Source organism: Heterocephalus glaber, unplaced genomic scaffold, assembly GCF_053883595.1.
Source record: "Heterocephalus glaber isolate CG9 unplaced genomic scaffold, H.glaber_assembly_v1.0 deba00001571, whole genome shotgun sequence".
In the NCBI taxonomy this organism is placed as follows: Eukaryota; Metazoa; Chordata; class Mammalia; order Rodentia; family Bathyergidae; genus Heterocephalus; species Heterocephalus glaber.
Window position 1 is genome coordinate 7682152 of NW_028258356.1, and position 14042 is coordinate 7696193.

A 14042-nucleotide genomic window follows, 5' to 3' on the forward strand; every position below is an offset into this window, starting at 1 on the left:
TGCCTCACAAGCACAAGGTCTTGAGTTCGATCCTTGGTACCAAAGGAAAAAAACCCAGAAAACAATTTAATTCTTGATTCTGCTTATTCTCCAGACCTCTCTTTCCTCCATCCCAGTTACTAGTATCACTGCTCCTGTCTCCCCACTTTCTAAGCCCACAGACCTTAGATGTATCTTTAATTTTTCTTTCCCTCATATTTCACATCTAATTATCTGTGAAATCTTTAGACTCTATCTTCAAAATTTATCTGAATCCTAATACTTCTCCCCTCTTCCACACCAAGCCACCATTACATTTCTACTGGGCCTTTGCAGCAGATTTCTACCAGCTCACCACATCCTCAATGGTTTCCACTTTACTTATAAAATTCATGCCCTGAAGAGTCAATACAGTCTGGCATCTGTTTGTCCTTCAACCCCCTTCTCCACTACTCTCCTGCCACTCACTTTGCTCTTGCTATAATCACCTTGGTATTTCCCAAAACTGCCATCCCTGCCAGTCTCAGGGGCTTTATAAATTTTCCTCCTTCTGCCTGGAATACTCTGGGCTCAAATGTCATCTCTTTAGAAAAGCCCTTTGGTTCCTTCATGGTGGTCTTTGACAAATTAAGTTCTTTATTTTAATATAGCACAGTTAGGTTTTTGCTGCCCAGAGGAGCACTGATCAGACCCAAAGCTCAGCTTCTTCTCAGTCTCATTTTTTTACCTTTCCTGTAATTTGCCATGTACTGCTGTGGCTCGCAGGAGACTAGGACTTAACTGCAGAGGTTCTGAATAATATAGCAGATCTTTGCAGGATTCTTTGCAAATTCTGCAATTCCTGGATCCTCACATCCTTTTTCTTGGAGCGAGATGCTGCACTCCAACCCTGGGGACTATGCCTGGGGTGAGACAGGGCTTGATGCCATTGTAACCCAGCTTTTAGGACAACTGGAAAACACAGGGCCTCCCCTAGCTGACAAGGAAAAGATCACTTCTCTTCCAACAGTGACAGTAACTCAAGAACAAGTTGATACGGGTTTAGAATGTCTAGTATGTAAAGATGATTATACAGTTGAAGAGGAAGTCCGGCAGTTATCCTGCAATCACTTCTTTCACAGCAGTTGTATTGTGCCATGGTTAGAACTGCATGACACATGTCCTGTATGTAGGAAGAGCTTAAATGGTGAGGACTCTACTCAGCAAACTCAGAGCTCTGGGGCTTCTGCAAGCAACAGATTTAGCAACGATAGCCAGCTACATGACCGATGGACTTTCTGAAACTAAAGACCACCCCTGAACCAGGGCTGTCAGAAATAGTCTTCTTACCATAGATGTAAATTGTATCAAAACAAAAAAATAGATGGATTTAGGAATCATATAAGAAACCCCAACCCATAATATTAATGCAATGAGTGTTTTTCTTCTCTAAATCTGAAGTTAGTATCTATAAAAGGAATTTTATCTACACCCAGATTCCTCTTATTCCTGAATTCAGAGTGGTAATTTTGTAAGTGTGAAATTTAAGTACAGTATGTGGGTCTTCCCCTGTCTGAATAAAATGAGTTCCTTGAAGTCTTGCTAGGGTCCTGCTGTATGTCATGTTGCCCTGAGATGGATGTTTCTACCTCCTTCTCCAACCTCTGTCTCATCATTAGTGTATTTAAATTGCAGTAAATGCAGAGGAACCAGATCCCTAAAATCCTGATGATATAAAGTCCTTTTGTCTTAACTGTGCAAAAGCATCTACTTCTATCCACATAAGCAATTAAGTAAGTTCTGATTAATTTAGGATTCTGAGATTGAAGATTTAGTTTAGTCTCAGTCTCATAGAGTAAATTAAAAAAAATCATAGTAGGAAGGAACAGGTGGCCTGTTATTATACGCTTTGGTATGCACTTTCTCCAGAAACCAACAAGGCATGTCTTGAGAATCTTACGTTGGGAGAAATCTAATACTGGTTCCTTTTTGGTAATGAATGTTTTGTTAAGACACAGAAAGGCTGAGTGTGGTGGTGCATGCCTGTAATCCCAGCACTTGGGAGGCTGAAGCAGGAGGATCGCCATGAGTTCAAGGCCAGCCTGGGCTACATTGTGAGACCCTGTCTCGGGGGGGGAAAAAGAAGACACAGTCAGATATTTGAAATCTCTGGTTCTGAGATTTTTTTAAATGATGCCCAACTCATTGTTCACTATCCTTTGTTCTAGCAACCTTAAAATAATTTCCCTTATAAAACTAGGATTACTTCATTACCACTTCCACTGTTCACTGGTTTTGGTAATTCATTACTCATTAGGAATTGAAATTTTACATTGTTTCAATTTTTAAAGCCCATTTTTCAGCTCTGAAACTTCTGATCTGCTTTGTTCTGCTTATACTTGGAGTCAGACCAATTAATATGATCATGCCAAGAACAAGTAGGCCTGGAAGAGGTAGGCCTTACTTTTTCAGCCTAACACTGTCCCACACATATGCTCTTTTGAATGTTTAAAGTTGAATAAATGAAGAATGTTAAAAAAATATATATATATAGCACAGTTAATCAATTTTTGGTATGGTTAGTGTCCATCACTCCACAATTACAATCTATTATCTTCAGCTAGGTGATTTTCATTGTAACTCGTCATTATCTGAAATTATACCATCTGTTTATTCTCTGCATTCCTCTACTACACTAAATTTCACGAGAGCAAGTTTTGTCTATCTCATTTCCCCATAAATTTTTAGCCTCTGCTATACTTCCTGGCATACTACAGGTATTGTTTCCTGTAGGTGATCAATACAATTTTATTGAAAAAAATCAATTAGCTTTATATTTTTATGAAACTTTATCATCATAAAGCATATAGTAGCTTCTTCAGTTACAAAATCCAAAATTCATTTGATTTCTAAAAAAAAAAAAAAAAAAGGAACTTAAAATGCATAATACTGGTGCAGAAAAAACAAATTGACCTAAAGAACATACCAGAGAGCTCTCAGAAATAGACCCACATATGTCACCCACATATGCAACAGAGGTAGAAAAAAAAGACTACTCAATAAATGATACTAGGACAACTGGTCATCCATGGAAAAATAGATTTCCACCTTATATCTCATACAAAAAAAACAGTTCTATGAAAATTAAAGAAACAAGTATAAAAAACAAAACTTAAAAATTTGTACAAGAGAATCTTCATAAACTTGGGTGAGGGAATGATGATTCTTTAAAAAAGATATAACAAAGCACTAACCAAAACCCAAAGAAATAATAAATTGTATATTAAAATTATAATTCTTTTATTTATTTATTTTTGGTACTGGGGATCAAACTCAGGACCTTGTGGTTATGAGGCAGGTGTGGTGCCACTGAGCTAAATCTCCGGCTCTAAAATTATAATTCTTTTAACCAAATGATTCCATAATGAAACTGACAATAAAGGTACTAGACAGGAAAATATATTTGTAACACAGGTAATTAACAAAGGGTTAGCAGGGAGAATGTTTGAAAAAATAAATAATTCCTATAAATCAATTAGAAAAAGATCAACAACATAATAGAAATATAGGGGAAAAATCAAACATTATTTCACAGAAACGCAAAAGGTCAATAAGTATATAAAAATATTCCTTGTCCTTAATAATCAAGGAAATATAAACTAAATCAAAATGACAAATATCTTATACTTAACAAGACTGAAAAAAATTAGTAAGTCTGATAACAACAAATACTGATGAGGATGGGATCATCAAGATACCATAGGCACTGTTGGTGCCGTATACATGGACGTAAGCACTTGGGAAAACAATTTTGAGCTATTTTATATAAAGGGGAATTTCATTCAGCATACTCTATAGGTCCAACAACTCCACTTTTATATTTATACCTTGAAAAACTATTATTTTTATATACCAAGGGATAAGAGCAAAAATGAATAGCAACACCATTCACAAAGCAAAAGCCAAAACAACTTAAATACTCATCAGTTGAAAAATAAAATGGATTAATAAATTCTGGCATATGTATATGATGAAACAGTACTTAGTACTGAAATGGAATGACTTATTTCTATACTGATCAACATGGTTCAATATTAGAAATACATCATCCACTATAAAAAGCAAGGTTAAATACAATATGCCACTGTTATAAAATTAAAACCAAGCAAAACAGCAATATATAATTTTTTTGTTGTGTTTTTTTTTTGGTACCAGGGATCGAACTCGGGTCCTTGTGCTTGCGCGGCAGATGCTGGAACCACTGAGCTAAATCCCCGGCCCCAGCAATACATAATTTTAAAATAACAACAAAGCCTGCTTTTCCAAGAGCAAAGAAAGCTGGGCATGGTGGCGCATGCCTATAATCCCAGCACGTGGGAGGCTGAGGCAGAAGGATCACCAGTTTAAGGCCAGCCTGGGCTACATAGTGAGTTCAAGGTCAGCCTGAACTACATAGCCCAGACCCTATCTCAAAAAAACCTGGTAAATAAAAAAATACAACCTAGTCATTTCCTCTGGGGACAGGCAAGGGACAGAAGGAAATAGAAGCAGAAAGGTGTGAGGTATTTGTAAGATTCTAGTTTTTATTTTGAGTTATATATCAGCTTAATATATGTTTACTATTTAGTTATGCTTTATCATTTACATAGGATGCATATATTCTTTTGTATGTATCAAACAGTACATTTACGGCTAATTTAAGTATTAGAAAAAGCACTAGTGGATTAAAGTATGCTTTAGGACTCTATCAGCAGGACGTATGTATCCATATCTTGAATAACTTCGCTATAATAAAATAAATCATTCTAAAAGTGCAAATTTAGTTGTATTCACCTCTTTCTAATCCATCATAAAGTTAGTTAGGACTCTGATTTTTGACAACCCTGAAGTGACAGAGTACATAGAAATAACAATGTCCAGAGTGCACTTCTTTACAAGAAAAACAGAAAATTCACCTATTTGTTTTCTCTCACCCCAGTCATAAGTACTAAAAACTACACAAACAAAAAAGGGTTCTGCAAAATATAAAAATCACTACAATGTCCTGAGGTATTTATACAATAGTAGATTATCTGAATAGAAGTTTAAGAAGAGTAGGAGCTTTGTCTGTGTTTACTGGCACATAACTGGAAAGTACTTGCTAACTAGCTGAAAATATTTTGGGAAATGAATCACTAATCACTGCCCTGTAGTTTTTGACGCAACTGACTCACTTACTAAAGTTAGCATTACAGTGCCCTCTGCTGCTTCTCTTTCCAGTGAAGGTAAAATAACATACTTTGCTATTCTCATTACTCATATTTAGGAGAAATCATGCTGGAATAACCAAAGGTATTATAATTAACACACCACTGTGACTTCAAGATGAATATGAATCCTTAACTAACATTCTTTACTTTATGAATTTACTCAACTTATTAGTATAAAAATTTGCTGTGCCAGTAATGCCAGCTATTCAGGAGGCTAAAGCCAGATGATAAGAAGTTCTGGGCCGGTCTGGGCAGTGAAACCCCCATCTAAATATAATAAAATAATAAATAAATACAATTTGAAGAATTTTACAATCTTCAAAGTCTGATGTTTGCCCTTAATCTGAATGAAAGCTAAAATAAAATTAAGATTTTGTTGTTGTTGTTTCGGGGATTGAACCCAGGACCTCGCTCTTGCGAGCCAGGCACGGTGCCACTGAGCTACATCCTCAGCCCTTAAGTAAGATTTTAAAGTCCTAAATAGTCTGTATGTAAATCCTAAGACTCCCTGTGAGATTTGTGCTTTCTTCTCTACACTTAAAATTTGTAGTTGTCCTAAAAATGCTGGCTATCAATAAGGAATATATTTTAAATGTTGTAAACTGTTGCAATCAAGAATTAAAATAAGAATTTAATGTAATTCATAAAATAATGTATATACTCTAACCACAAACAGAAACTGATCTAGACCAAAGACTTTTATAGCTAAAAGAAGAAACTTTTGCTATTATTTTGCTCAGCTCCTTCCTTTGTCCAATGAAGAAAATGAGCCCGAGAGCAGTGAAATAGTTTGGAATAGTTAGATAACTATTTAGAAATACTAATATTTCCAAAATCAATATAATTTCCTTGTTCTTCAATAAAATTAAGTAATATTAACAGTATTGTTATTAGTTCCTCTATAATGTTCCTTTAGCCTCAGTAATTCTAACAATGTTTAGTACAAAAGTAATCCCTGCCACTCTCCAGCTACACTATAAAAATCCTTAAGGGCAGGCAGCATGCTTTGTGTGTCTGTACCACACAATATCCATTGTGTATCTGTCCCCATCCCCCAAGAACCTCTCAGTGAAATTTGTTGAGGTAAATTGGATATAATTCTAAAAGGACCTTAATCCCTAAAGTAAAACATGTTTCATTAAAGGCACAAAAAAATCACAAAAACTATCTTACATAAAAATTCTGACAGAATTAAACAATGTCCCATTTTCATATGGCAGTGAACTTCTTGTACCATTTTCAGCTTCAAAGTAGTCTGCTTTATGTTTTGTAATAACTGAAGAAAGGAACACTGTGAAAAAGAGGTCCTAAATTATCGATTAGACAAGTAAATAGTGCATTGCCAGCAAATTAAGATGTAAATACTGTAACACCAACTATCAGTCTCTGATTGACAATGAGAACTGATGGGCACTGGGCACTGACCATTTCTATTTTTTGTTTTGTTTTGTTTTAAGACAGGGTCTCCCTATGCAGATCAGGCTGGCCTTTAACTCACTAGGTAGCCCAGGCTGGCCTTGAACCTGCCTCAGACTCCTGACTGCTGGGATTACAGGTGTGCACCACCACACTTGGCTACCATTTCTATTCTCTACTTTGTAGTACAGTGCCAAAAAGAAAAGCAGATGATTTAATAAATCAAAATTGATACATCATTTGAATTTTGTAAGTACACATCAAAATGTTTTCATAGCCTCAAACAAGACATTTAAACTTTAGCTACTTACTTGCTGGCCCAAGGATATCTTTGCTATCACCAAGAAGCTTTTAATGCAGAGTAATTGAGCAGCAAACAAATACAGTCCAAACCAGGAAGAAGCAAAATGCACCAGGATGGAAGCAGCAGTGAAACAAAAGGACAAGGAAAATAGCATTAATTTATAAGTAGAAAGCACATGCACAACAATCTTCATAATCAGTTTATTAGAAATTTCCTTTTGCACACCAAAATAAATTGGCTTAGGAATTATCAAATATTTGTTTTAAATTTCAAAAATGAAAGTAGGAAGAGAAAAATGGAATCATCCAAGTATTCTGTTTTGAAATTACTCAAGTCAAAAGTTATTTTCAATTATAATTCAAGACACTACAGGGGCCAGAGATTTAGCTCAGTGGTACCATGCCTGGCTTGCAAGCACAAGGTCCTCAGTTTGATCCCCAGTACAAAAATAAAGACACTATATGGATCAGGATTGGTAAAAATTATTTAGAAATGTGAGAGCAAGCCAAAGCTATTCATTTTGTAAATTTAAGGTGGTTTAAAAACACATAACACTCATGTACTATTAAATATTAGTTCTGCATGCCATGAAAGCACTTAACATTATATAGAGATGTAGTCAGTTTCTTCTGCAAAAAAGAAAGGAATATTTACTGAGTGCATATCATATGCCAAGCATTAGCCAAAGAGCTTCTATAAAGATATCAACAAAGCAGAACAATTTTTTCTCAAATGACAAAAATAACTCAACAAGAAATATTCATTAGAAAGAAAATTTTATTACATTAGACAAAACATTTTTAAGACCCACTAAGTTAATATCAAGCATATCATCTGGAGCTACTAGGCTTTTATAAAGTCAGAAGAATTACAATCAACTAAAAGAAACAGGAAAAGACTGATCTTTTGTCTAGTAACTGTTTTAACATACATTATTCTACATGTTGCCTATGGATAAATGTTTTGGTCTGCGTTGGTAGGAATATCTTACCTCCACTACAGATAGGAAGCAAAATAACACCAAAACTAACTGGGCATGGTGGCACATGCCTATAATTCCAGTACTCTAGAAGGCTGCGGCAGGAGCATTCCAAGTTTGAACCCAGTCGAAACAATTTAGTGATTTAGTAAGACCCTATTTCAAAATTTAAAAAAATGAAAAAGGGGGCCAGGGATTTAGCTCAGTGGTTTTGGTGCCTGCCTCACAAGTTCAAGGTCCTGAGTTCGATCCTCAGTACCAAAGGGGGGGGGCTAGGAATGTAGCTTAGTGTGAAGACCTGGGTTTAATCCCTAGTGTCAAAGAAAGAGAGAAAGAAAGAAAGAGAAAGAAAAAGAAAGAAAGAAAGAAAAAAGAAAAACTAAAGTAGCAATAAAGTCAATAAATTTCCATTCACAGGCCGGGGATTTAGCCCAGTGGTTCCGTCGCCTGCCTCGCAAGCGCAAGGACCTGAGTTCGATCCCCGGTACCAAAAAAAAAAAAATTCTATTCATTATGTATACATATTATATTGTTTCTGTTTTGTTTGGGTTTTTTTTTTTTTTTTCCAGTACCAGGGATCGAACTTGGGACCTTGCCTTGGCGAGGCAGGTGCCGGAACCACTGCCCTCGTTTCTCAGTTTTATTTAAAAAGAATGAGGGAAACTTAATTGGCTGTGACAAAACAAGGTAGCAGTTGTTTGGTGTGGGCCTCTGTCATCTCTTTGGACCTGTTACCCTGAGATGGTTATTTCATAGTGCTTAATATTATGTTCTACAGCCTTTAGGCATTCATTCAATCTATTTTTCTGCAGTATGGATAAACTTATTCTTCTATGAACTGATTTTAGTTTCATACATAAGTTGAAAGAATACAGCTTTGTTGTCAATGAACTAATTGTGCTCAGGTCCTTATAACTGATGGCTGTGCTATTACAACTGATAAACTTTCAGGAAGAGAATAAAGTATTTGTGGCAGGCAAAATGTCCCCCAGGGATTCTCATTTCCTGGCATAATTCTTTCTCTTTGAGTGTACACTGGACTTACTAAATCACTTAAAAGAATATGGCAGAAGTGATGGGACATCTCTTCTGAGATTAGATACTAAAATGACTATGACTTCTAAGTTTGCAGTCTTGACTGCTCTCACAGATAAAGCACACTGGGGAAAGCCAGGTGTCACTTCATGAAGCATCCATGAAGGGGGCTGCTACGCAGGAACTGAGATGTGGCAACAGTCATTAAGTGAGCTTGGAAGATCTCCACCTCTGTCACCCATCCACACAACCAAGCTTTAGTATAGATCACAAGAGCACCTCCTCCCCAATCCAGTATCCTGATTGCAACCACCTGATCAACTTTGAGTCAGAGTCAGCTAGCTAGGCTGCTTTCAAATTCCTGACCCACAGAATCTGAGATAATAACTGCTTGCAGTTTTATACCACTTAATTTTGGAATCATTTTATTCATCAGTAAATAATTAATATAATATTAGAAAACTAAAAGAAGAAAGCTGACAGAGACACCTGTGTAATTTACAAATGCTTCAAAAACATCTTAAATAATCTTCCTGTATTTACATCATGAATTATTGGTTTCACTAGACTTACCAGTAACTTCCCAAAAGAAAGCAGTGGTTCTAATTATGCACATATATGAAATATATATAATTCTGTAATTCATATATATGAATATATATTTAATTTCAAAAAGTAAGTCATATATGAAGGTTTTAGAGTTGATCTTCTATTTGGAATAAAAGATTAGTAGGCTTATTTTCATTAGACAGTTCTGCTACATTCTTAAATTTTGTTGATTAAAAGCACTAAGTCAACTTCTGTATTGGTGTATTTCTTTCCTGTTTACTCTCAGAAATTAATCCCTAACATACACAGCAACTTCTGAATATGTTCCTAAAACCTCTAATTATACTTATTCTCACCATTATACAGTACCTTCAAACATGTCTCCATGTTACACAAACCACATGTCCACCCAATAAATATTTACTGATAACTACTATAGACACATATCATTTTAGGCATGAAAAGATATAACAGTAAACAGAATCGACAAAAATCCTGTCCTTGTAGTACTTATGTTTTGGTTATGAAGATGAGTGAGAATAAATAAAAATTAATAATATATAGCATATTAACTGAGAAGAATAAAGTAAGCAGAAAGTGGGACATATAAAATGTTAGGCCTAAGAAAGCCCTAGTACAGCTGACTGGATTAAATGAAGAAACCTGCCAAGAAGAGGGGTGGGAGGTGGTGGGAGGCAGAGGGAGAAGGATGAGAAGAGGGAGAGGTAAAAGGAGGAGGAAGAGGAGGAAAAAGAAAGGAGGAGGATAACTATTTGACAGGGTAAGTTTGAATGTCTATTAGATATTCAAGGGGAAATTTCGAGGAGGAGGAGGAGGAGGAGGAGGAGGGAAAGGGGGAAAGGGGGAAGGAGGAAGGGAGAAGGGAACTTCAGACAGAGAAAAGCCATAGACCACTGGGAAGAGAGCAAGTCTGGAGGCTTCAGGGAGGAGCAGAAGGCCAGTAAGGCTGGAATGTAATGAGGAGGAGGAGGAGGAGATGACGTCAGAGAGTAAATGGATCTGGATTGTGTAGAACTTCATAGGGCCTTGTCAGGGCTTTGGTTTTATTGTGAATAAGTTGGGAAACCACTGGATGGTGGATGGTTGAAAGGTCCGACTATGTTTTAACAGGGTTATTCTGACTGCTATTCTGACTGCTAATCTCTTGCACTTCAAACATACCAATCCCATTTTTCTTAAGCAGGTCTGGAAGTCTTCTTTTGTTAGTGTAGTTGTAAGATATTTAAAAAAATAAAAAGCTAGGAATTCTATTTGACTTTTGCCAAAGTACCAAAATACTGTTAACATCTCAAATGATCCAGGTATTTCTCCTCAGTTTGTTCAGAAAAAAAGCCATTAAGATAGAACAAAACAGTTTCTGTAGTTGAGTAACTTATAATGTCCACACAGTCATCTCAATAATTTCTGTTCTATAAATAAAATTATTTTGGCACAGAGTATGGGATGAAAATAGTAAAGTAACAGTATCATGCCTGGAACTTTTACTTATTATTAGCTAATATAATTTATTAAAAGAATGACATATTTATAGCCATCATCTAATCATCTCAGAAAAGAAGCATTATACAAAACAGGTGATCTTATTTTATTGTATACCTAAATATCTGCTATTTATAATTAACATAAAACATCCAATATTTAAGAAATATAGAGGTAGAAGTCCATTATCATTCTCTTTACTCTGAGAAACCCCACAATCTCAATCAAACCAAGACAGATTGTCACCCTATATAATATAAAAATAATTTCACGAGATTTAGAGCTTTTATTCTACTGTCTGTCTTTAGGATATGGACCTCCTAACACACATATTGGTTTGCTTTAAGTCAGCCCATGAGCTTAGGGGAAAGTGCAGGAACCTATCAAGAACTGATGTAGCTGGTGGTATCCCCCTCCCCTAGTAAAGTCAGTTGTCACAGAAGCAGTGCTGCTGCAGCTGATTTCCAGAAAGCACACTTTGGAAGGATTATACAAAACACCTAAACGGCACTCTATTGGGTGTTACCTTTGGTTCTTAGAACAAGGAACTTCAGCACAGGGGACACAATGCAGCAGAGAGCTGCTTGTTCTTAGAACAGGAGTCATCACTCTATACTTAGCTTCAGTTTTTCATATTCTTGAAATCATCTCCAAAGCACTCATATGTACATTTCAGTCTTGAGTTTATGGAAGAGATTTTAAAGGATTTTTTTTTCTAGGAACTAGAACTTATCACTGTTAGATACAGAATATGATCTGGCCTGGTAGGCAGTTATTTAAAATAACTTGATTTACATTTCGATCCAGTTCTACTTCTAGTATGAGATCCTAGAAGGATCAGTTCTATTTCTAGGACCATACAAAATGTTCAAAAACATATACTCATTGATCACAACACTATTCACAGTAACCTAAACACTAACCTATTTAAGCAAGTATTAAATAATAATATAAATAATATACTGAAATACTATCTAGTCACTGAAATTCTTTTTCACTGACCCATTTTTATAAATTTCGTATGTAAGACATATATGTCACATACAAACTCAGGAAAGATGCCACCAAAATATTAACTGTGATTTATATTCAAGATGTAGGATTTCACTTATCTATATTATACTGTATTGTTTAAATGTGGTCAAAAAAGATTAAACCTATTTACACTTTGGCAAAATATAGACTTTTTTTAATCTGATTTTTTCCATTTATACTTGCTATTTCTTAGTATGAGTTAATCTATGATTAAGTACAGTAGAAAATATCCATTTCCAATTTGAAATCCTAGAAAAATGAAAAAAATAACATTTTAAACACAGCATCATATGTTACTCACTGTCTCTTGAACTTCGGCAACTTCTAAATATGGCAAGATCTAAAAAAAACAAATTTTCTCAGGAGTGACTTAATTTCATATACCTGAATCTGAATCCAAAGAACACCCACAGTTTATCAAATGAATTAAGTGATGAAGTAATCTTTTAAGAAGTTGCATTTAACAGGGGGTGCAAGTGTTTTTACACTGTAAATTGAATCATGGAAAAAAAAATTTCTAACAAATCCTGAGGTTTCTGCCAAATTACAGTCCTGTCTGGACTGTTCTGGGAGGGTTTCCATCCTCCCTGTATATCATCAGCCTTTTAACCATGCACGGCCTTCCTCCTTTGATTTCTAAACTATGACACAGCTCTGGCTTCCCTTCTCCTATTTTCCTGTCTCCTTTGTCCTCTCATTCAATAAGTGAATGGAGATAACCAGTGCTCAGCCTCAGCTACTTGTTCTTTCTCTACCTGCTCTTTTTCCTGGAGAGTCCATTCCTATCAAGGCTCATTTATTATCTTTACTCAGATAACTTCCAAGTTTCTTTTTCACGTCTAACATATTGAAGGTTTAGACATTAGGGCAAATTAACTTCCAGTTTTGAAATTCAGTTAACAAAGGAAAGGCTTTTGCTTGTTTTAGTCAAAAATAGCACTCAGCTTTTTCTCATCTCAGAAACCAGCTCTAACACTGTTTTGCCCATCTTTCAATCACTCAGACCTAAACTCTGAGTCAATTAAGTCTCTTTTTTTCTCCCACCTGATCAGGTCGTTAAATTCTGATTATTTTTACTTTCTACAATGTTTATCTCATATCCAGTCCTTCCTTTCATGGCTCATTGATACAACCTAGGTTAGACTTTCATCACTTTTACTTCTCCCTTTCAACAGGTGTCCCTGCATTTAGTTTCACTCCACTCATTCATTTACTATTGTTAGGTATTGGAATTTTAAAAATGATAAAAACATTGTTCCTGTTCCCAGTATCACTATATATTAAAAACAGTATGTTCTGTAATTTATTTGACACTGAAATACATTATTTCAGTCTATTCAGTATTATTCACTTTTCAAGTTAGCTCATCATTAGCAAAACACCTATCTTTTATTTTTCTCCTCTGTAATTACTAAACCATATAACTTTCTAGAATTGTGAAGGTTAATAATACTTGTGTATACATTGTGGGTTTTTAAAAATAGCCATGAAAAAGATAAAGAACCTAGAAGGAAGTGATTGGTTTATCAGCCTAAATTAATTTCCTAAATAATTACATTGGTCATGTGGCTCTGCTACTCAAAAACATTTAATATCTTGTTCTTTACAAAGTAAGTCCAAGCCCGGGTATTTAAAAATCTACAATTTGGACCAATCATTCATTTCACAGAAATATTTGATCTCCTATGATATAGCCTTCCAACTCAACTAAAACTCCACACTTAACTAAATTCTGCCTGGTAAAACTGATTGTGGAAAATGATCTACAAGTTTCTTTCTACTTGCTTTTTGCTACCCTGCTCAATGGCTTGAAAGTCTGGACATTAAAAATTCTATTTGGGGCCGGGGATTTAGCTCAGTGGTGCCACTGCCTGCCTTGCAAGTGCAAGGTCCCAACTTCGATCCTGGTACCAAAAAGAGTTCTATTCAAATTGCCAATTCTGCTGCCAAATTCTGACTGAAGTTATCTTTTCCAACTCTGAATTTCTAGGATAAGATTTGGTATTGAGGATTGAAC

At 35.5% G+C, this 14042-nt stretch overlaps 1 protein-coding gene and 1 pseudogene across 9 annotated transcripts in view; one reads left to right on the forward strand and one right to left on the reverse strand.

The window, feature by feature from the left end:
- Nucleotides 1-14042, reverse strand: part of Osbpl8 (oxysterol binding protein like 8) — a 186343-nt gene that overhangs the window by 86660 nt on the left and 85641 nt on the right. For 6 of the 9 annotated variants that reach the window (XM_004845006.4, XM_087192461.1, XM_087192460.1 and 3 more), the window contains one exon: nucleotides 6935-6971. The exons of the other annotated variants lie outside the window; for them this stretch is intronic. In XM_004845006.4, the coding sequence (XP_004845063.1) occupies nucleotides 6935-6971 (37 nt within the window). The remainder of the gene's footprint in view (nucleotides 1-6934; nucleotides 6972-14042) is intronic. 9 annotated transcript variants of the gene reach the window in all.
- On the forward strand, nucleotides 781-1401 carry LOC106009410 (E3 ubiquitin-protein ligase RNF115 pseudogene; annotated as a pseudogene).